Source organism: Anguilla anguilla, chromosome 9, assembly GCF_013347855.1.
Source record: "Anguilla anguilla isolate fAngAng1 chromosome 9, fAngAng1.pri, whole genome shotgun sequence".
NCBI lineage: Eukaryota > Metazoa > Chordata > Actinopteri > Anguilliformes > Anguillidae > Anguilla > Anguilla anguilla.
The window spans coordinates 47,846,127-47,871,028 of NC_049209.1; the positions used below are offsets into that span (position 1 = coordinate 47,846,127).

A 24,902-nucleotide genomic window follows, 5' to 3' on the forward strand; every position below is an offset into this window, starting at 1 on the left:
CAAAAGAAAAAAAAACAACAAAAGCTCAATGACCATCATAAGAGAATCCTTTTTAAACTCATTCTAAAAGGCGTAGTTTAACACGCAGCAAGCCTGCATAATCATTTAATTAACCGGCCGTCCTGGTGTGTGGAGAAAAAATGGTCTTTTTGACTCGTATCTCAGCTACACAATGAACAGCCCGATTTAGTCACGGCTCAGCGTGTTAATGGACGGAATGGCGGCTTTTTGTCCGCGTTTTCAATACTTGAAATTACGGCTCACGAAAAAAAAGGAGTCACAATCCAATTTCTGACGCGGCTTTCGCTGGGTTTCGCTTTGTGCGCGAATTGGATGAGATATTAAGGGCATTGTGCTGCGAGAGCGCTGTCGAAGGAGACAGCCAAAAGGACACAATGCAGCCAGGGTTTTCATAAAATTTGATCTTTAGAAATGAAAATAAGTAAAGAATGTAAGAAAAAAGCAAACTGAGATTCAATGCCTGTAATGCCTCAATATATTGGAAGCAGATTCTATTCAATGGTCTTCAGCAACCTTTCATAAAATGCATTTTCACTGCAACACAGATGTCTGCTTAAAATGTTAATTGTGCAAATTATACAATTTATTTCAGTTGCCTTTGGTTAAACAAATCCTACCATCAATACTCATAAAGGTTCATTTTAATTATGAACTCACTATTTTTACACACAACAAATGTTTTTCCACATGTGCACCTCACAATAATTATAGTATGAAGCTCTCTCTCCAAACGTTCTTCAATAAGATTAACTTAAATAAAGCAATCAATACGGATTAGCAAGAAAGCCTGCTGTACTTGTTTACCTTGTGGAAGTCAGTGGGCACTATACTCATCTAAACCATGAGGCTGTTCTCATATATAGCTACAATGTGTACAATCACCACTGTCTTCTAACATCTACATCTAAGTCTCTAATAGGATGACAGGTTTTCAATCTCATACATTTTCTTAATATTTAACAAGGAAATTGCAGTTAAATGATTTCCATGATATATAATAGTCAAAATATACTGAGTGAAATAATTGCATCCAATAATAATGGTCACAGAGCATCACCATCTCAGCGATGATGATAAGTGATGGTGACACTACACAATCATCATCATCATCATTATATAATAACACTACGGGCTGTTGCACTTGTTTAGATTTACCATCATGCCTTGCAAGCGATTTTTGGTTTCTCTTGCAAAAAAAAAAAATTAAAAAAAAAAACACTCTTATTTTTTTCTTCCTCTAGGCATTCTTAGAGATCATGTGGCTGCACCCTGATTGGTCAGCAAATAACCTCGCTCTGCTCTCTGTGCTTGGAATGCAGCCATTTTCCTCAACATTCCACCCTGCTATCGCCCTACCTTATCCCCTTGCTCAGAAAACAGCGAAAATCCCCCTTCGGTTCTGTCGAGACCCGAAAAAATAATAAGGCTTGACCTACGCGGAAAGAAAAAACCTTTGCTGGAAGATTCCCATGCATTAAATTGCAGGGTGTGAGCACCTGATTTATCCAAAACAGCTGCTCTGCTGCTAAGACAATTATTATCACAGCGACCTACTCTATTGATCTATTAGTGGGAGGGATGTAACGCGAAGAAATATGCTGCGTTTAGAAATGTTTATCATACAGGCCTACGCACAGCATGGAGCGACTGGAACGGGCGATAGCTGCCAATGGCGCCGCGAGCCTTTTCTTCCAGGAAAAAAGGGAGTCTGTGGACTGACGTGAATGAGAAGTATTTTATAACGGGGTGCAGAGAAAGATAAATACTGTATTAATTACCGCGGGGAGATTGTTTTGTCAAAGAGCGGCGAAAATGCAATATCATTAAAATAGACAATACCATAAATATAGACAACAGGGCCCACAGTGAAAATTGAGCATAGAATAACACACACAATAATCAAAAACCACATTCTTCAATAGCGAATGACTTCATCGCTGGTCGTGATGTACCGACCATATCGTCCACGTGCTAAGTAATTCCCCATTGATTTTTGGGGACTTAAAGAATCGAGTCCGTCGCTCGCGAGGATATCCCTCAAAAAAAAAAAAAAAAAAGAGCAAAGAAAAATGAATTTAAAAAAATGCTGACTCGGCAGGCCGCGGGACATATTTGAGAATCGCCGCACATTACCGCGCGACCGCGATTATTTCTGCTGTTATTTAGCGTCTGCAGGGAGCGGGGGCTAACTCCGCGGGTGGAGGCAGATTGGCGGAGGCTTGCGCCGAGGGAAGCGTAGAGAAACGCAGACGCGGCGATAATGGGGGGCCAAACGGGGCCGCGGGACGGGACCGATCACTCATTACCCCCGCCCCCGACCCCCCTCCCTCCCCTGCTCCTCCTTCTACGCCCTGCGTTAAAACATTCGGGAGACGGATGACGAGATTGGGCGCCTCTGGTGTGCTCTTTACGGGTCCGGTGACTGGCCTTTCCCGTTAGCGGGGGGACGGGGGCGGGGTGGATGCGTGCTGTGGGGCCAGCTGGCCCGGGGTGGGGGGGGGTGGAGGAGGAGGAGGAGGGGGGGGGGCGGTAGAGAGGTTCCCCCCAGTGTGACGCCAGTGCAGCAGTCCCAGAGCAGGTGGAGCCCGGAGAGGAGCCTGCCAGCACTGCGGAGAGGAGGGGAGAGGAGGGGAGAGGAGGAGAGAGGAGAGGAGAGGAGAGGAGAAGAGGAGAGAGGTGGGGAGGGGAGAGGAGAGGAGAGAAGAGGAGAGCAGAGGAGGGAAAGGGAGAGGAGAGGAGAGGTGGGGAGGGAAGAGGAGAGGAGAGGAGAGGAGGAGAGAGGTGGGGAGGGGAGAGGAGAGGAGAGGAGGGGAAGGGAGAGGAGAGGAGAGGTGGGGAGAGAAGAGAAGAGGAGAGGAGAGGAGAGGAGAGGAGGGGAAGGGAATGGGAGAGGAGAGGAGAGGAGAGGAGAGGAGGGGTGGGGAGGAGGAGAGGTGGGGAGGGAATGGAAGGGGAGAGGCGAGGGGGGAGAGAGAATAAGAGGGAAGAGTTGAGAGGAGAGGAGTTGAGGGAAGAGTTGAGAGGAGAGGAGGAGAGAGTTGGGAGGAGGAGTTAGAATAAGAGGGGAGAGTTGAGAGGACAGGAGAGGGAGGGAGGGGAGAGGAGAAGAATGGAGAGAGGTGAGGTGAGGAGAGGAGAGGAGAGGTGTGCTGTGGTGCTGAGGGGGAGCCAGCAATCTCAGCTGCTCTGTGCAAGAGGAAGAGCAGCACGTGGGTGGGAGAGGCAGACCTGCTCCTCCAGCAATCACACCCGAGCATGCACACACACACACACACACACACACACACACACCCTCTCTCTCTCCCTTCTCTCTCTCTTTTTCTCTCTCTCCCTCTATCTATCTTCATAACAGGCTGTGCTCCCTGACCTTGACCCCCATCAATAACAGGTTCTTGCTCAGCAGCAAGTCCTCTTGTACAGTCCCACACACACACGCACGTGCACACACACACACACACACATACACACACACACACACTCTATCGCTTTACACTGACAGTACAGAAGAAGCTCTGCAGTGTTGGACTCCTCCGCTCCGTGCCTGATCAGACTGTCACTGCTGAGTCACACTCACATCTGTGGGAAAGGGTAACCTTCACAGGCTATGCCAATCACGACTGTGTGCACTCTACCGCAACCACAAATATCTCAACTACTGTAACCACGACTATCTGCACTGCACCACTACCACGGCTATCTGCACTATACTGCAACCATGACTCTCCCCTCTACTGTATACCACAACCACAACTATCTCCACTATACTGCAACCATGACTATCTCCACTATACCGCAACCATGACTATCTCCACTATACCGCAACCATGACTACTCCACTATACTGCAACCATGACTATCTTCACTATACCGCAACCATGACTATCGGCACTATACTGCAACCAGGACTATCTCCACTATACTGCAACCATGACTATCTCCACTATAACGCAACCATGACTATCTGCACTATACTGCAACCACGGCTATCTGCACTATACTGCAACCACGACTATCTGCACTATACCGCAACCATGACTATCTGCACTATACCGCAACCATGACTATCTGCACTATACTGCAACCATGACTATCTGCACTATACTGCAACCATGACTATCTGCACTATACTGCAACCATGACTATCTGCACTATACTGCAACCATGACTATCTGCACTATACCGCAACCATGACTATCTCCACTATACTGCAACCATGACTATCTCCACTATACTGCAACCATGACTATCTTCACTATACCGCAACCATGACTATCGGCACTATACTGCAACCAGGACTATCTCCACTATACTGCAACCATGACTATCTCCACTATAACGCAACCATGACTATCTGCACTATACTGCAACCACGGCTATCTGCACTATACTGCAACCACGACTATCTGCACTATACCGCAACCATGACTATCTGCACTATACCGCAACCATGACTATCTGCACTATACTGCAACCATGACTATCTGCACTATACTGCAACCATGACTATCTGCACTATACTGCAACCATGACTATCTGCACTATACTGCAACCATGACTATCTGCACTATACCGCAACCATGACTATCTCCACTATACTGCAACCATGACTATCTCCACTATACTGCAACCACGACTATCTCCACTATACTGCAACCATGACTATCTCCACTATACCACTACTACAATTATCTCCTCTCACAGAACAGACAGAAGTACTGATATACTGGAACAAGAACTATCCCCTGTCACAGAGAGAAGGGCATAACTAGACCTGGTCAATCAGTCATGGGACTGAGACAGAGGCGGTGCTATTCCTGGTCAATCACCTGACAGGTCACCTCACAAGGACAACTCACTAAAGCACCAGATCAAAGCAGACAGCGAGCTGTGCCTGATTAGCAGTCCCTCAGAGCAACACCCCCCCCCCCCCCACCCCCACCCACCCCCCCCCCACCCCCGAAAGATAAAGCACTCAGGGAGGGGAGGGGTCTTTGTCAGAGTGTGACAGGACTCCAGGACTCTCCTGGTTTGGACTGGGCAGCTGCAGGAACGTGATTCTGATTCCCCTGCTCCTGAGCAGGAGCCCAATGTCACCGCGTCAGCTCTGCGCTCCTTCGGGGGTCCCCGGGGGGGCCCGGACGGCTGACCGGCGAACGTGATGGATGAGCCACGGAGCCCGCGAGTCGCGTGCGAGAGGGAGAAGTGTCCGAGGAAGAGGAGGAGGAGGAGGAGCTCACACCGTGTGACCACTGCAGCCCTGCCTGCTCCACAGGACCAATGCACGATTACCCACCCCCCCTCCCTCCGTCCCCCCCCCTCCATCCCCCCTCTGTTTTCCCTCCTTCACCCTGAGGCACCCCCAATCAGGACAGCCCCCTCCACGGCCGGTGCAATATTTACACCGGTGCCACAGCAGACAGGGCTGCACTGACAGTGCAACAGTGGGGCTGCTGGTGTGAAGGAGAGCCCCTGCATTGGCCCAGGCGGTGTCTCCACCGCTGATGTGTGGGAGAAATATAGACTCCTTCCCCCTGCGGGATGCACTGAGAGGTACGCACATCCATCACCCACTGTGGGGTGGTTTTAATGCCCACCCCCCACCCCAACCCCCCACACACACCCCCACGTTCCGCACCCTGGCCTGGCCCGGATGGATGGATGGGTGGATGAATGGAGGGAGTGCGTGAGAAACGATGGAGAGCTATCGCCGGCGGGGTGAAGGGGAGAGCCGGAGGGGCGCGGTGATGGAATTCTCCCGCCGCCGGGGCTAAACCGGTCAGAGGAATCGTGGGATTGATGAAGTGCGTGACCGTGTGGGCAGGTCTCCGTACCGGAGTGCACACAAAGAGCCCACAGCACACGGATGAGCACCAGTAATAATAATAATAATGACAGTATTATTAGGAGTGTCCAGCATAACACAGCTGTTTTTGTCTTAACTAGGGCCTGCTGAACAAATACTCACGTCCCAATTGTTTCTACAAATGAAACATTTAATAATAAAATAAATGGTGAAGTGACTGATCCTGACCGATAATATTCATGTTGTCAATGTCCTCATCTTCAAAGAATGGAGCCGTCTGTATTCATATTTCAAATAAGAAAATACTGGCAACGCAGTTCTCAAAATCTAGTGGCCAAATAAAATACAGTAAAAAGCACAATAGCCTATTGATCATTTCACACATCAAAAAAAACTCAAAGAGGCAGTTCAAGTTTCCGAGTTCAAATGGCAATAAGCACAGTGATAAATCCACGTGTATTTCCAGATGGGTTCCGGAGTTTTCCCCGTACGACAGTTTGTGAAATCGGAGTTCGTGCAGCTGAAGTGCCGTCAGCGTATAAAAACACCGACAGAGACAGAGTCACGCTGACACCATTAACCCAGACGTTATTTACATCTTCCTGAAAGGGAGGGATCGCCGTGCAGGCCCGTATGTTTCGGCCGCGGCGAAGGCCAGGCGCATTCCTTCACGCGGTATTCACGGTATCTCCCCTTACAAGCCTGTCTTGCGAACACCGACTCCCATGATGCAGTCCTCCCATTGCCGGGGTGAACCAACAGGGGGCTCAACCTTTCAACGACCATCCCTTATCACCGCCTCACCCTTTGAAAGTTTCGGAATGTTTCATCAAAATTCTAAGCCAGTGTTCTAGAACTCCATAGCTTTCCGGTAGTGATTGTGACATCAGCATTAGAATGTTCAGTTAGAAGAACGTTCCAATCACATATCTGTGATCTTACACCATAGAGGGTTAAAGCAAAAACCAGTATAAACCAGTGACAAACACATTATTCATATGACTGTCTGAATGCATCAAAATAGGAGACGCTGTCTGTTTTTATTTCGGAGGGAAACTGCCGGTGAAACCATCGGCATGACAACGTCTCCAGTACATAGGGACTGGGGATGAGTTTTTTTCAAACGCAATAATGGCCACGGGGAATTTTTCATTTCTGCGCAATGCTGCTATGCATGGGTTGGAGTGGGTAGTATCTGAGTTACTGCAGACAGCACAACTTTAATAATATAAAATTATTTACTGCTTACATATGATTAATTCACCACATAAAGTACTGCTTGCAACAGGGAGAAAGAATTACCCCCCCTTGTGACTAAGTCTTATTCCAACTCCATCTGCAGTTTGATGCAGAGCTTGTATTAAGGCCCAGATATAAACTGATGTCCCCTGTGTGTCTTTAATGGAACACATCCCAGGACGAGAAGCTTTTTTAATAGTTTTTTTTTTGCACCACTTTTTCAACAGTAAAGCATGCTGTTGGCATTTATTACAAACAAATCTGAGGAATTGGTTAGGTTTAAAGGCCCAACAATCCCTGTTAAATCACCCTTTAGTCCCAAGTTACCTTCTTCATACACATTAAAATGGAACATTTACCAATGGTGGTACAGTAACAGTGGTACCGCTTGGTATGGAGCCTAAACTATAAAAACTATGAAAGAAAACTTGCTTAAGGCCTCCAGGGTTCGACATCCCACCCCTAGTCTCTCCCATTCCCAGTGGGATCTTCAATAACCACCGTGAACCCGGGATTGCCGTAAAGTATATTAACCGGGAAGTATATTAACTGATAGATGTCATCCCATTGGTACACATGGTCCCCTGTAATTAAGCCAGCACGCCTGGTGCTCTCTTGGACTGGGAAGACTGCCCCCTACAGGCTCGTGCAAGACATGCACTGCTGCCTGTACCAGAAGCTCCAGGGAAAGGACATTTTTTATTGTGCGAGCAACAAGAGGCTGATTAAAAATTCAATTAAAGACCTAATCAAAACCCGTTAATCTGATCCTTTCTGAGTCCAATAAATCCTCGAACGCCATTTGGAGATTGAAAAGAAAACAAAACCGTCGTAAATTACGCGGACAAACGCTGGACGCCCGAGCGCTTAATTATCAACTTTAATGAATATCGATCCTTTGCACATCATCCCCTGGCACGCAGAGCGTACAAGACAAAGGATTTAATAGGGTTTCACAGCTAGTATATGATAGCCTAAAAACAGATAGCATTCTGAAAGCTACGCTAGGCTCACGCTAGGCTAAGTGGGCAGCTAAAGGCCATTCAGACAAGCCCTATGACTTCCCATTGTAATCCGCTGAACGCACATAGGGCATAGCATAAAAACAGACGCTAGGCTCACGCTAGGCTAAGTGGTCAGCCAAAGGCCATTCGGACAAGCCCTACGCGCATTCAGCGGAGCACTATGGCAACGATAATGAGCTAGCGGCCGACCCCTCCGCTCGCTTACAGCTGTCCTCGTCCGCGGTAGGGCGGGCTTAATCACCTCGTTAGCAAGGGGCCGCCGGAGAGCTCGCCCTTTCACCCGACGCTCAACGTCAATACGGCGTCCGACGGGAGAGGTTAATCGAGTAAACGACATCCCCTCCCTGACGAGGGAAAACTATTTGTTTTCCCGGACAAACGGCCGCGACTACCAGGGCGGCCATTTTGACGACCAGGAGAGTTAGGCCCCGCGATTATTTCTGAATTGAACGACCGTAATGGACCGCAGAGGCGGCTGCCATGCCCGTGATGCATCTCTTTGATTAGAGAGGGCCCTGTTAACGCAGTCGCTGGGCCGTGGTTGTACAGCGGGATGACAAACAAACCGCCGCGTCTCTCGGTACACAGAGTTCCCCCGAAGAGCCGGGGGGACGGCTACACCTGACTGCTTTCCAGAGGCAATCATTCTCAGAGTTATTTTTATTCGCTTGTTTATTAATTCATTTACTGATTTATTTCACGCCGTTTCCCTTTCGCTGGCAGTTCTGGAACTCTCTCGCTCACTTCAGCAAACCGCGCTGCAATTTGATGCTCCCGAATTTCCGGAACAAAGTAATCCAGACGCATTCAGACGGTCGATTCGAATGCATTGAAAGCAGTGGACGGCGTGACTTCCAATCTTTGTCGTCAAGATTCCACAAAATGAGTGAGATGCAGGGTGACTTTTGTGATTTCTGGTTATGATAAAGTCATCGTATTTAATCTGGCCCTCTGCTGTACGCTACCCAGACTTCTTAAAAAAGCTATCTTGCTTCCAGCTTTGATCCTGTACGTGCCATATTTAAATGCAGCATTTCCACGCCACAAAATAAACCCTACAGTAGGAGTGCTGTCTAAATCAGGCCTTGGCTTTTTCATCCTCTCCAGCTACTGCAGTTAGGCTGTCAGAGCGCATCACGTCCAAGGTAAGGAAGCTAGGAATAGACACAGGAGAGACGGAGGAAGAATAAACAATGACGGAGTGGGGAAAAACGGTAGCATCCAGGCGAGGAGGAGGGGACACATTAGACCCGGAAGCTTCCGCTTGAGCTGGAAATGGCTTTAAATTGCACCCCTGGACAGGTCTGGCATTAAGGCAGTCCCAGAGCCCGGGAGCCTGTATCAAATGGTACGCGTAAAGCATCTCAGAGGGCTGGTCTGGGATCATACTCGCCCTGTCCATATCCCAACCGTACCCATTGTTAGCTAAAAGAGCAAACTGATCTGAGATCAGAGCTCATATTCAGAGCATCTTGAGAGTCGGAGCGCTGGTCCACGGATGATTTTCCTCCCAGTCCTGACTCTATACATTATTTGATCACTGAGCAGACTGATCCGAGAACAGGGTTTGTGTTCATAAAACGTCTTTATTGGACTGCTGGTCCGGGGTCAAGTTTGCCATGTTCATATGCTAACCTTACCCATGATAAACTCAAAGGGGCCGAGCTGATCCCAGATCAGTTTCCCACTGAGACAAATCCATGAATACAGGCCCGGGACTTTTACTGAAGGAAAGTGAGGGGCTTCTTCTGCAATGTGGATAGCATACCGCAGAGGCCCAGATTAAACACAACGGCTTCATCATAACCAGAAATCATAAAAGCCATCTCCCGTATCCACTTGCTTTGTGGAATCTTAACAGTAAAGAGCGGAAGTCCAGTATTTTCAAGGCATTTGAATCGACCGTCGGAATGTGCGCGGATTACTTGTTCGGAAAATTCCTGGCGGGCTCCGGAGCGTCGGAGCGGAGTTTTAGCGGGGAGAGGCGCCAGGCTCGCGCCGCTGCCTCTGACCGGAGCTCGGTAACGCAGCGGAAGCGATACGGCGCGGCGGCGCACATCTGCGCGCGCGCTACAGTACAGCAGCTCCCTCTCATCCAGAGGCTGAGCGTAACGACTCGTAAAAAACCAAGGTGGCGGAGCCATCTGTTTCAGGAGTGGCCAAAAATGGAAAAGGGGGGAAAAGGACACACACAGACACACACACACACACACACACAGACAAACAAACTCACACACACACACACACACGCACACACACACGCACACACACAGACATACATACACACAGACCCACACACATGCACACACGCACGCATGCACACACACAGCCACAGACATGTACACACGGTGTACAAACCCAAACAGGTGACTGAACCTCCTGGTGTAATCAGGAACGCGTCCCAAGTTACCGAGCGTTCTTTCCACGCTCCCGTTACCGGCCGATGCGCAAATTAGAGAGCGCCGGTGTCTTCTGCAACGTCGCATTAACCGCAGGCACCCGTGCGCCTGATTAACTATGCACATCCTAACGGCGCCTCGCGCGGAACAACACCTCGTTTTATTACTTGTTAATCAAAGCAGGCATGGCAGGTGCCTGGGATGCACATAATCACCATCGGCGAAGAGAGCGAACCGCGGAAACGCGATATTTTACTTTTATACGAGCGTCATTATGTAAACACACTCCGACAATAACCGTTTCAATTATTTATCGGAACTCTAATAGTGTTACTAATAGTTCCATAAAGAAAGTGTGTTCATTGGGTTCAAAGCACCTCCGCCCATAAACAAACACTAATAATTTTTTCTGCGCAATATCCATTCATTTTTAATAACAAGGTCATGGGGCGCGAGGGGTATATCATTACAATTTGTAGAGAAAACAAAAAATTAAGTATTTAAGAGAATAGCACTCATGTGCCCCTTGTGCCCGTATTATATTCTTATTAAAAATTGATAGATATTGCACAAACTATTCTCAGTTTTAAATCAAGCCCAACAGAGCACAATAAAGGACAAATGTACTCTCTTAGAGTTGAAAGCACTCTATTGGAGTTGATTTCATGCTGAATGTTTCACTCGGTGCCCTCTGATTGACAGGGTGGGAGGAGCCTGCCCTTCTTAGACAGCCATCCAATGAGCACGAAGGTGCTGAAAACTGAAAACGGTTGAGTGACAGATTTATGTTTTTGCTAATCCACTATTGCTACAACTTGCCCCCCCCCCCTTCCCAGGTCACCCTGTAAAAGCCCCTGATAAATAGCCACCCAACCTTTGATCCCTGATCCATCCTCTGATCTATTTGCGAGACCGACCTACAGGGGGTGGGGTGTTTTGGGGGGCAGGGGGGGGGGGGGGGGGTTGAAGATAAATAGGAAGCAGCTGTACAGTTTTCTGATTATTCTCACTGTAGGGGACAGGTCCCAGTAAGAGAGAGTAACTGTGCTGTTTAAAATGCTTAACAGGCTAACCTGCTGCTAGGTCCTACTGAAAGAGCCTGCTGGCATATAAATACAGGCTGCAGCAGAATGTACACTCTATCAAACATCCAGTTCAGTGAGGGTCAAATGATAATAATAATAATAATAATAATAATAATAATAATAATAATAATAATGCAATGTTTATATAGTGAAGTCTTGAAGTCAAAGCACTTATTTACAGTGAAAAAACTAAGGGGGTAATGTAGGGGTAAATGCAGTTTAGCAGGAGTTTAAACCTCCAGAACAGAGAACTGCACAAAACTGGAACAGATACTCCAAATCAGTGAGATAAGGAACAGCTGTTCCAGTCGTAATACAGCTCCGTGGTCTGGGAGTCAAAACCCTAGGAATGAACTTTGAACCGCCACGTCGGCTGGAACCGATCCACCGGGGAAGCACGATCCTCGGGTACGATTAGCACATCTGCGATGCTCAACAAGTGAGCGCCGTCTTACTGCGAGCACGGAAGGAGATATCAAAAACACGACAAGCTGCTTTTCGGTTTGAAAGACGCCGTCGTAACACATCGTTGTTTTTTTGTGCGTACGTGAAAATCAAAGGAGCGAGCTGCTCGGGATTGACAAGTGTGTCACCCGTACTCCAGGCTCCTGTGTGCGAAGGCGGAGGAAGATAAATCAAAGCCCGTACGGTCCAATGGCAGACTCCGCGCGAGGAGTAATGATGAAAGCCCGTGAAACGGCTGCGTGTCCCTTCCTACACACTGTACCTCCGCACGCACTGTCGCTCTGTCTGATCACAAATACGTCTCCACAGAGACATATATATATATACACACACACACTCACACTCACACTCACACTCACACTCACACAGGCAAAAGATGTCCCTTGGCAACTTCAAGGCAAAATTGGAGTTCCCGAGGGACATCTTCACCCTTGGTTCACTGGCAATCATTGGTATTCACTTCAGCAAATAAAGTGTAAAACACTCCATTTTCTCGGGAGATGACGAGAAGGACACTGATGAAGAGCTGTTCCGCTCGGCCGTGTAAGACAGCAGATTACAAATCTGTCGGGACGTGGAAAGGAGTCTTTGTGCACGGCAAATATTTTTGAAAGGAAAGATTTTCAGGGCCCTTTTCTTAGGGAGAAAGCATACGAGGCATGTGCAAATGCAGACCCTGGTCACTTCCAAACATCTGCCAGAAGTTTAGCAAAAGTGAAACGGGCAGTTCCTGCCTCCCGCAAGACCGGTCTGTTCCTGTTACTCGAGAAAGTATTAAATTACCACCAAAGTCTGGTAGCAATTTAGTCATTCAGGGCTCAGAAGAGGGGGGGGGGGTTAGGATTTGTAGGTCACGAAAGCACAAATCCACATCAGGTGGGAACACTCGAGACACTGCATGCAAGCTACAAAGCACCAAATTACTAAATCACAGTAAAATAAGCTTTTAAAAAACCCAATAAAATTAAAAAGCAATTATGTAACAAATAAGTCGTGTCAAAGAGATGTTAATTAAGAATGTTATATAACCAAAAAGTAGAAAAAGATGAAAGGGAAAATGATTTAAAAAGTTAAACTGACAGTCGAAATGCAACGTTTTGGGTTGAAATGACGTTCTCTCGGGAATGAGATTGATAATTGAATGTAACATCATCCTCTACCAAAATATTTCACCGTGACAAGTCACAGGCATATAAAAGTAGATTTTTTTTATTTTTTTGTTTTGCATTCAGGGCTCACAAGTTCCAAAAACAAGATTTGACAGCGAGCAAATCTCGTGAAATATGAGGTCCCTCTCTGAAAAAAGAGAGAAATCGATGGCTGGAGAATAACCGAGCGCTCAATCCTCACCACGTCAAACCAGACGACCCTCTCCTGGAGCGTCCCCTGGAAGGGTAATCAGGGTTAATTGGTGCGATTGGGTCCCCAGCACTCAGAAAAGGCCTGACATCTGCACAGGTTCTCCTGTCACTCTGTATTAAAGCGGGGGCAGTTTGGACGGGGGGGTGTTGTTGTGTAGTGGTGGTGGTGGTGGTGGAGGAATCGGGGGAGCGAACTGGGAGAGGGGGGCGGGGGGTGTCATCGTGATTTATGTGGGCGGGGTGACGCGGCTCGCGAGGAGGGACGTCCCCCGCTGAGCTACGCCCCGCTAATTAAGACCCACCCGCGTCCGCCAAGGCACGTGCGCGCTCAGCCACGCCCGCTAACCGATCACATCTGGTGGAGCGGAAAGGTAGCTCAGGGGTCACGCCGTTTTTTTCTTTTCTTTTGTATTCGTTTTTTTTTGAGCATCCACTACGTCAAAACCTTTCACAAAATTACGATTATCCGGGATGAGGTAAATGATTCCAAGAAGAAGAAAAAAAAGTCTCTTTAGGTGTGGGCAAGCTAACAAGACAGCCAGAAGTATTCCTTCATAGTTGGGCCTGCGTGAAACCAGGACAGACCAGAACCTGGGGCTTTTCTAGCATGTTTTAAGGGATTGGAGATTGTGATCTAGGAATTGGAGGTGGGGTTGAGATTGTGATCCCTGACTGGGGGGGGGGGGGGTTGTTTCTGCGGAACGGGGAAGGGTGCTTGCTCCCCCATATTTCGAACAGTGAATACACTGACAGTCGAAAGGTTTCGTCAAAAGGATTCACAATTGGGGAGTGCTGTTCCAGCCAAAATAAATGAGCAGGACAGGACACTATTTAAGTGGTCTTGGCCCACTTGAGCCCACCCATGCAGAGGTGCAAGTTCATTATTCACAATAGTCTTTGCTGACATTATCAATATCCTGTCTTGTCACTCTCTAGTTGTTGTTTCACTTTAGAATTTTGTTTTTGATAATTATGTCCATTGGCCAATAGCAATTAAATCTCACAACTGTCTCCTGAGAACTTTGCGGAAGTTTTTTTCATTGTGGTTAACTACAGTATTTTCTTTGTGGATGTGTAGGCTATCCCCTCTTTGATTTTGTTTTCGTATGAATCATATGCACGTCAGGAAGGGAAAGAACATTTCCTCACCCAAAGCCACAGGAATGTCCCCAACATACAGTAGGCCAGCCAAACACGGGCCAGCCGAAAGCTTAAGCCAGCAGTGTAAATAACATGAAGCTCATGACAAATAAAAAAAAAAGAATTCAAAACACAAAATTCCAAAACACCCACTGAGGTACAGTATAGATTGTAGAGTCAGCCTTCGACAACTTTCAATCAATATTTAACAAGCTAAAGAGATCTTTTATAAACAAGTGTGTTGGGGTACATATTCCAGCGATGATTTTTGTATACATAGCTAGTGAGTTTGCCCATGTAAACAGCAACAGATCACAGGGATTACACTTTCATCATGTCAATATTACAGGTATTTGACAGATACTCTCTTCCAGAGTGAATTACGCATAGTGTATTAACAACAAGTATCCATTTATACCGCTAAAGCAATTAATTAACACACTGACGCAATTCATGTTAAGTATCCTGCTCAAAAGTACAACCGCAGCGTCCTACATGGAAATCAAATGTATACGACCATTAGATTACAAGCCCAGTTCTCAAACCATTATACAGCACTGCACCCAGATAAGCCAGTATCATCTTTGTGGCCACAAGGAGGTTTTGTGGCCGTCAGTAAGATTTAACGCAAACGTCACGTCAGCGCTCAAGGCACAGTGGTAATCAAGATTCAGAAGCATATAGCAAGTGTGCTAAAACGGAATCAATAGCGCGCACTCATTTGCATGAATTGTAAGTGCCGTACATCAAGCGGTAACCAATGAAGAAACCCATTGGCAGAGAGAAATATGATATGCCGTATCTTAGACAACGGTGGTCATGGTTTCCAAGACCTTCTGACAGCCGCCATCAGAGCGTCTGTGCGAGGAAGCTCTGGTGACTCCAGGCAAGAGCACAGCAAGATGTCACTGCATAACCCCTGGGTCTACTGGCTTGTGTCATCTCCACATTTGACAGATACTTTGCTTGCCCCCAGAAATCCAGTCTAAATATAGAATGTGACAGATTTTATTATTTGTTAACTCATTCAAGTTCGTGCAGATATTATCAAATGAAACTGATTTATGCAGGGGTACAATGTCGAAGCGAACTACATTCATGATGTCGCATGCATTATACATATGAACAAAACCAGTCGAGGTCAAAATAACATCTCTGCGCATATGACGCATGGAGTGATGAGTTCATAAAACGAGTGATAAAGACGACTGGGGAAAAAAATCATGACTTCTACCGAGTGTGGCCCCTCATTTTTCCCATTATCTCTCTGACAAGTGAATAATGCTTTGGTTATTACTTCCTGGCCAGTAATTTAAAACATTTTCATTCCGAACCATCCGTTCTTCGAAAAAGGAAGGGAAGGTCATTCATCACAAACCGCATTTATGGCACGTGCTCTCATATCCACCATGTCATACGTGGACGGTTAGGGCATTTGATGGCGGTTCTTTAGAGCTCCTTCGTGACGTGAATGCCGAGTGAGTGCGGCTCTCCCCGGAGGTGTGAAAATAAGGCAGTCGTGAAACGCACCAGCCGGAAAATGAATGAAGAGCCAATTAGCCATATTAATTAATATTGATCATTCAATCTAAAAAAAAAAAAAAATGAAAGGTTTAGGTGACATTTAGCAGGTGATGAATTTGCCTAATGGCTTTCTTGAGACCTCACCAACATTTATAAAGGCGCGCGGGATAGGTTACAGTAAGTTACAGCCTTACATATAAAGATACTCAACATTGTGAATAAAGTATAAAATTGGCATCCTGGAATGACACCCCAAATAAAGCAATTAGGTTACCCTTTATTTGTGGTAACTTATTGAAAAAGACGGTGTTTTTTAATTTATTTATCCTTTATTTAACCAGAAAGGTCCCATTGAGAGTACTCAACAACAACAATCGTAGTGCTGCAGAAATATTTTAAGTTGATATTCGCCTTTAAGTCATAGGTTTCCAAAATGCGCCTCGTCAGGTTATTTCACATTGTGTCGTGTAATGCACGAGAAAATATTTAGGCCTACTAAATTTTCTTCTTAACATTTGAAGAAGAAGAAAAAACAGAAACTTTATCTTGCCAATAGAATCCAAACACCATTCATCACTTGAAAGACTACAAGCTCGTGCACTGGTATTGTTGCAGATGTGTTGTTCGCCGGAGCAGTCTGATACAGCATCACGAGGATGAATATGTTTACTCGGTCTGTGTTGCACGGGCAGTATAGCACACAAACATAATTAAAGTAATAATAACATTTATCGTCATCCAGTGGACAGACGTGCCAAAGTTATGGGGCGAGCCCCGAGCCACCGACCAGCATCAGTGAGGCTCGTGGAGAGCCCAACATTTGAAATCACACAATGTTCAGAATCAAGAGAGCTCTGTTCGTTGTCGGACATACTTCCACAAACAACAGTAGAGCAAAAATATGCAGAGCAAAATAGACGAAAACAAAGCGTAAAGGGACGTCACCACAACTGCCAACGGAAAAAATTATGAGATTTATTTGACGCGACCTTTACAAAACATAAAAATTCCAGATCCACACAACCAACGAGGCTTGGAAGGGTATCAGAAAAAAAGCGCTGTCTAAGCGCTGAGAAGACGTTATTGATCACTGACCAAAGTTTGGTGCAGTGATTATAATGCAGCAGGATACGCAACTTTGATGTAAAACGTAAGCGGATATACAGAAGCTGATCCTTTAAAAAAGAAAACAAGTGCTCCCGTTCAAATTCATATCTAACTCCTAGAGATGTCTACAACGGAAAGAAGAGTGAGGGCAAATACACGTTTTGCTAGCTCGTGCTACCACGCGTTTCTCTCTGACCCTCAAGTGCAAGCCTGCCTCCCTGCCACTTTCAAATCAGACTATCAGCCGCTGGAGGACTGCGGTCTCCACCCTAAGGCGTTAAATAGCCAGAGAGATGCAATCACAGATCGCGTTTCAAAATAAAACAAACTGCACGATGTCATATTTTGTGCAAAATGTAAATAGTTACACTCTTTAATTGTAAACGAGAAGCTAGAAAGAAACGCTACAACGATTTCCAGTTCAATGAGATCCACTTCGCTTTACCCAAACCCCCCAGTCAGTCACATCTGTGTGCAATGTGCATTCCAGATCAATTTAAAGTGGTTATTTATTTTAAAGAAGTGACTTTTGCAATCGCTGGCAAACTACGTTCATTTAGGCAATGACAGATATACTGTCTTTATTTTATTTTCGAAGTAATATCCATGTCCCAAAGTAAAGAAAAAATGCACTAACGTACAAAGAACCCAATGATTTGGTGAGGAGTGGTCTTGCAACAATCCTAAAATAGTTTGACCTCCAAGTTTAAAACATGTACCCTATTTCATTGATAACTTTCCGTGCATTCCTCGGAAAAATCTCAAAATATAAACACAATCATCCTTGCACAAAGGTCGTTTGCGTTGCTTTATGTTTAAGCAACACAAAGTTTATTTACGATGCGTTTCATGCAAGACAAACTTACCTAGGAACAACGAACGAACTAGAACAGACATCGCGACTCCCAGTTCGGCTGAAAATCCCACACAGGTAGGAGGATAAGAATGTCTTCTCACCGAAGTCATTGAAGTGTACAGTCACGCTGGAAAAGACCAGGAGATATTCGGACAAACTGAAATTGATCTACACATTTAACTGGGTCCCTCGGCCGCTCATCTTACATTATTTAACCGTCCCGCTATTCATCCAAATATGCAAGGGTTCCTGTTCTTCGTCTCCATCAGAGTGCCTGGTAAATCAAAAAGTTCGCCGTGATATCACTGAAGATGTGTGTCTCGGGTCCTTCTGGGCTCCGCGCGTACGCCGTCTGTTTCCCTGCTCGCTGCACAGAACGAATTGTGCGCGAGAGGTAGATGCTGAAGGATGGGGACCCCTAGAGTCTGAAGCGTTCACATTTCCTTGCAGGGCTAGGCTGCATGCGCAAGTCACGAGCATTTTCGTGTGGGACGGGCAGCGAAAGCGGGACGGGACGGTTGGAGTCCTGTAATAAATACTCTTACAGTATATGAATGCGTTATGTATTTTGTGAAGTGATAGAAACCGTGTTACAGGAATATGATTGACTTCGGTAAGTTTACAGGAATTAAATAATTAATTCATTTGCATAATAATAATTTAAAAAAATAATATGTGGTGTCACAGACGGGTAGTCAAGGTGATGGGCAGAAAAAAATATGCGCAGTGGTACCTACAGTGGCATTTGTTTATATTATTTTAATGCAAGTAACTACTGCGAGGCATATTTGGATGCATTCTACTTTTGCCTACACCGTGAAACAAATATGTGGTGCAAAAAAACCAAATAAACAATGTAAAAAATAAATTTAAAAAACCATAATGTACCGACGGAAAATGCATAGCAGTGTTGAAATACAGAATTTGATAATGCATTGTCCTATCCTTCAAAGGGCTGCATTCATTCAGAATGTGTAAATATGTATTTCTCTTATCAGCACTTCTCTTATTGTACCATTTAATTTACTGGTTTCTGAGTTTCCGGACTGACAAGAATGATCACAGGAAGCAAAGATCAAAATTGATCCGATACGGCGCCCTTGTAATTTGTCCATTCATGAGCCAGTTGTCTCAGAGGAAATCACTCTGCTATTATGGCTGACGGTTGATGGGGGAGGGGGGTGGAGAAAATATTGAAAAATTATCATTGTCCACGTGTTCCTCTTTAAAAGGGATGAGCACGCTCTTTATAAGAGCGTATCGTGCATTACGAAATATCAAGGGTAAAGGGCGCCTAGCGCCTCCAGCTCTAATGTTTCTCTTCATGTTCACGTAGTGCTTCTGAATGACTGCAGGTGATGTACACTATTTGGGAGACAATGATTCCTATACCTGTAAGTGGCATTCTCACAGTTCAGAACTATCCCAGCAATAGCACTGTTCATTTACCCACCTGGCCCACTGATGTCCCTTGACTTAAAACATACAACATATGTGGGATTTAGCCTCAATGAGAATCATCCCATACAATCAATCCACAGCAACCAAGAATAGAACAAAATAAAATAGAATATAATAAACCTTTATTTTAGGGGGCAATCAACAATCAATCAGGAAAGTAAAAAAAAAACAAAATTAAAAAAAAAACACAATTAAGAAATACAAACTACACACATCCACATACAATGTGCACGTTTTTCAAGGTCAATGTCAAAACTCACAAAATTACCGGGCACCCCAGACTGGCTTTAAGCGGATGTTTGCATTACACCATCCCACCAGCAGGGCCCTGAGCTCCTGCTCGTCCCCTCAGGCCCCCACAAGGAAGTATGGCCGCCCAGGAACACGGCGCCCAGGAACACAGTGCCCGTCTCAGGTTGCCAGGTTGTTCCTCCCAATCACAGAATCAGCGCTGGTCTGGCAACCGGGTGCGTCAGCCTACCACTCCAGCGAGAACCCTCCCCATCACTGCATACACCCGTGGACTCCCCCCCCACCCCCCCTCACCGGAACCACCCCCCCTCACCTCTCTGTGCCTGACTCACACTGGCACACACACACCCGCACACACACACACTCCTCTCCCGCGTCATACCCTGGGACAATGTGGCTCTCTCTCCACATGGCTACACTACCTCCTATTTCAGCAGTTTACTTTTCGCTCTTACACATTCACTTGCTTTTACTGACACTGCCACGTGACAAATCTCCCCACATCTATCTATCTATCTATCTATCTATCTATCTATCTATCTATCTATCTATGCTCACTTCAGGAGTTAACACAGTCAATGCATACTATTCTCTTGCAAATCACTGTTTATATCACAAGTACACCTTATCTACATGAGACAAAGTAGATTTTGCTTGAGGTTGATAACCAAAATGGCAGAGCACAACCTGCTCTATCCTTTTCTAGGACCTGTCAAACCATCACCTGTCAGTTAATGACATGCCAAGTACATCTCGTTTGAATTAAGTGCAAATGCTCATTGCAGGATCTGATGCCATCCTACACTTGACAATGAAATGGATATAAACCAGTCACATGGACTGAGTCAGCTTAGTTAAGGAAACCTCCACTGAATTCGAAATGTTTCATTTCATGTCTGATACTCAGCTTTGGAGATGTCTGTCTCAACGCTGACGTGCTATTCTGCTCTTGTGCTACTGACACGACAGAAATACGATTTTGTGATTTTGCCAGTAGCTGATTTGCATGAAGCTACTGCCAAAATCGCATGCCCTGGTTTCGGAGAACAGCTAACACCTCCTCAAAAAAGGGACACAATGTAGCCAGAGGGCCAGCTCTCCCATAGTGCATTGCTCCATGGTGTAGGCATCAGCCTTTGTTTCTATTTTTCAAGGTAAGTAAGAGTTAGGTAAGCACTTTTGAAACAGGAACCAAGCAAAAGGTATTCTTTGTTTTTTTTTTCTATCCTCTGCTTTCAGTTCACATCACTTTGACGTTCCCTCAGACGAACGTCCTGGAGGGCTGCTGCGTCTGCTGGTTTTTGATGTGTTCCTGCACTTAAGTGTTTTAATTAAACCATCGGTTGGCATGAGTATGCACACCTTGTTTCCCAGGCTGAATTATCCTCACAAAAACCAGCCCTACGGAACCGGAGTTTGAGATGCTGCGCGTAAAAGTTGCATCTTTCTCACACTGAATGGTTTCAGACAAAATGTAATATCAGACAAACTGATTAAAAAAAAAAAAAAAAACAGAACACATAAAAAAATTATTTCATTTATTTAATGAAAAATGTTATTAAACACCCATTTCACCAATGTGGAAAAATTGCCCCCTTAGTAACTCAAATAATCAATCAAATTAAGTTAAATTGACAATTTGATTCAGATGATTGCAACCTTCCCTGTTGAATCTGAACCTCGCTCATATTGAACCATCAGAGTGAAGTAGTCTACAAGCATACTAGGTCACACTATGATTCAACAATTTAAATAAACGAAATGATCAAGCTGATTATTCAGAATAGTTTTAACAAGACAGAGAGAAGTAGTAACCGCAAGGCAAACCTGTCTATGTTTGTCCTGCGTATCATAAAACACAGATGGTTTGCCATATGGAAGATTTTCAGTTCATGTAGTGTGAACACTGGTTTACTGAACCAGTCGATTCTCTCCTCAATGTGTTTTGGTTCTCAAAACCACATCCTCAGGGCAGAAGCAGAATAAATATGTTCTGAAATGAAACTCACATCCTTGATTTTAGACTATAAACTATCCCCCCAACATTAGCCCTTTAAGTTTGATCCACAACTAAATTCAAGTGTCCTTTTTTTCTTTTTAAGGGCAGTCCAGGTAGTTTAGCAATAAAGAAAATACACTATACCAACTGTGCTTGTGAAAAAAAATTGAATTACTTTGGTATTTGTAGGTCAAAGATAAGAAAAACTGTTCATCAAATTCAGCTCTATATCTCCAATGATAAATGCCACTGGCATAGAAAACATGAGAAGCTGCAAGCGAAATGGTTGTATCCAAACAGTATGTTCAGGAGGCAGGGTCCATTAAATTTTAAATATTTGCTTTAGCAAAAGTTCCTTTTAACGCAATGAGAGAAATGAGACACGTAAGCATATTATACCACCAAGGTTCTATTCAAAAATAAAAATCTGAATTTCCACGATGCATACAGTGTGGATAGTTAAGAGTATGTTTTCAAACCAAATGGGTAAAGGATGTCCATGTCTATTCTAGGGCACTTCTGGACTGTAGAGTTGTAATGCTCATTGATCTTTTATAATTTAACGAGGGAGGGGGAGGTTACCTGATTTATGGTCAGCAAGTCAAGGCAGCGTCACCCACCCAACGCACGTATTGATCGGAATCAATGTTTTAGTGTCACCCCGAATATACTCCATCTTGAGCACAACCAGGCCTCTAGATTTATTTCATCACGGCAGACCCGTAAGCCAATAAAACCATATTCTTATCAAGCATTATGAACGTGAAATTCAATAATCTGTAATTATTTTGAGGAGATGACTAAGGCTTTTCCCTCCATTGAATGACGGGGGAAAGCTACAGGGCGTCCGATAAAGCACGGTTCACATCTTCTCACATTTCCCAGCAGTTCGCTCCATTCTGCTAATCCGCCGTTCTTTTAAAACTGAGGAAAGAACACAGCCGCGGAAAGCTATATTATGCCGCCTTCCCATTTATTCATGGTTTCGTTGTAAGAAATGAAGGGCAGAGGCGAGCCAGAACATACAATCGTTCACCCGATTAGAAGAGTGGAAGAACTGACGGCCCACTTGATCGCAATAAACCAGTTTACCACAGATACTGCATGACAGCTGAACGCTACAAAGAGTAGGCTACTCCGCACACAATGCTCAGCAAAGAATCATTCCTACTCATTTCTTATTTAAGAAACAGGAGGAAGATAAAAACTGATGCTGTTTAAAATAAAAAAAGGAAAAAAGTAAGCTGCAGTGATTGGTTCCTTCAGTCAGAGTAGGCACAGAGCAGAGAAGCTCACACTGTAATTGTTTATCACACCTCGGTGGTATTTACCCCCTGTAGCCTGAAGTTAATTCTAAAAGGTTTGTGGCAAAGCCGGATTGATTTTCCTCACGTTTGCAGAATAAAAAGGTGTGGAGGAGCGTTTTTTCTTTCATTTAATCTTCATTCATTTCTTCCTCTGATCTAATTCCTGTTCAGGGCACTAATTATTTTCCTAAAACAATGTGTCCTCCAAGGAATGGTCTTGAGAAGCAAAGGTAGGGCATTATTTCTGCTGGTTCTGAAACTATGATTTATTTATAGCGCCCTCAATTAAAAGTCATTTGTGTTTAGGGCTGCTATTTAGGTCAGACAAAGAAGCCAACTTTCCGTACACAGGGCCTTTTAAATAGCTTTGCCCCAGAAAAGGCAATGGACAAATCTCACTGCAAACACCTGAGTTAGCTGACTTAGTTTAAAAAAACTCACGATTTTAGAATAAGGTTAGACAATTTACATTTCATTTATCATCATGTGCCATTATAAATACATTTGTATGTAAGTTATATAACATATTTTATTGTGCAATATGAGTCAAACTATTTCTTCCTTTCATTGCCATAGTAATACATCATCAATGGCAAAGAGGACATCTGGGTAAAATATAAAATATATTGGTTTCCACAATATTATTCATGCATAGAATAATTTACCCATACAAGGAGTAGATCATCCAAACTCGTATGGAAGCACGGATAGGCCTACTGGACATGCTCAAGAGGTCAGAAGACTATATGCACAGTACAATGTTCAAATTAACTCTTACAGTGTACATATGGTCCCTGTTCGACTCATATGAACACTGTTAGAGTTGAATTAACAGTGTATTTTGCCCTGTAGCCTAAGCAAAAAAAAAAAAAGACGAGTCTAAGCTGGATGTTGGCGATGGTCTGTTCCATCATTGAACTTTCTTCCTGTATTTTCATACGCTCAACCAAGGAAAGGAAGCCTTGCTTTTCAATTCCTACTCTCACTGACGTGCATATGTGCGCATACATCTCAGCCTTTTTCTCTGTCGCATTCCCGGAGGACCAGCCGATACCTCGTGCTTTCCCACAATTCCACAAGGACCGCTTCCTCGAACAGCCCGGTGAGATATCGCAACGGTCAGCGATACGGATCCGGGGCCCCTCCCAGGATTTCTTTTGCCACTCGCGCGAATGCGCGTAACGAGAAAACGGAAAAAACACGCCGTGTATGTACCTTATTAAGGCAGTCAGCGAGTTGCAGGGGTGGAATCGGCGCTTCGAATATCTTATTGAACCGAAATGAATTAGCTGATTAGCGGTGGATTTACGCGCAAACGGAAGGCCTTTTTTTTGGCATCGATTCAAGTGCATTTTCCCCCCCAATAGAAGCCAGGAAGCTCGGCTAGGGGAGACGAGCACTGGAAAGCCGGAGAGAGAGAGAGAAAGAGAGAGAGAGAGAGAGAGAGAGGAAGAATGAAAGATGCGTGCTACACGCTACACGGCTCCTGGAAGGCCGTTGTAAATCTGCAGGCGCACTACATCAGGCCGCGCACAGGGAGCCATCATTCCCCCTCAAGTGCTCATTAATCAGCCTCTGAAGATGGATAAAATACCGTCCCCCCGGAATAGCTCCACGTCCCGTTCTCTAAGTTTTTTAAGGAAAAGAATATTTACACTGCTCACGTCGTCGGTGACAGAACGACACCGTCCTCCGATCCTATAGACCTCTGGTCTATACCAGCTCCTGAAACCAAAAAAAGTGGTTTGTTGTAAATAATCGTACGCTAAATGACGGAAATATTTTTTTTACGGAACGGAAGTAACCCGTGCTTCAGTTCTCCTGGTTTCCATGATGGAAGCGAGTGGGGGACGGGGAG

The 24,902-nt window shown here is 45.1% G+C and overlaps 1 protein-coding gene across 1 annotated transcript in view; it reads right to left on the bottom strand.

Moving 5' to 3' along the window:
- LOC118236648 (CXADR-like membrane protein) overlaps positions 1 to 18,459 on the bottom strand; it is a 61,350-nt gene extending 42,891 nt beyond the window's left edge. The window contains exons 1-2 of the mRNA XM_035435183.1: positions 18,232 to 18,459; positions 18,036 to 18,152 (exon numbers count right to left, since the gene is read on the bottom strand). Of these exons, the coding sequence (XP_035291074.1) occupies positions 18,036 to 18,135 (100 nt within the window). The 5' untranslated portion in view covers positions 18,136 to 18,152; positions 18,232 to 18,459. The remainder of the gene's footprint in view (positions 1 to 18,035; positions 18,153 to 18,231) is intronic.
- Between the last annotated feature and the right edge of the window lie 6,443 nt (positions 18,460 to 24,902).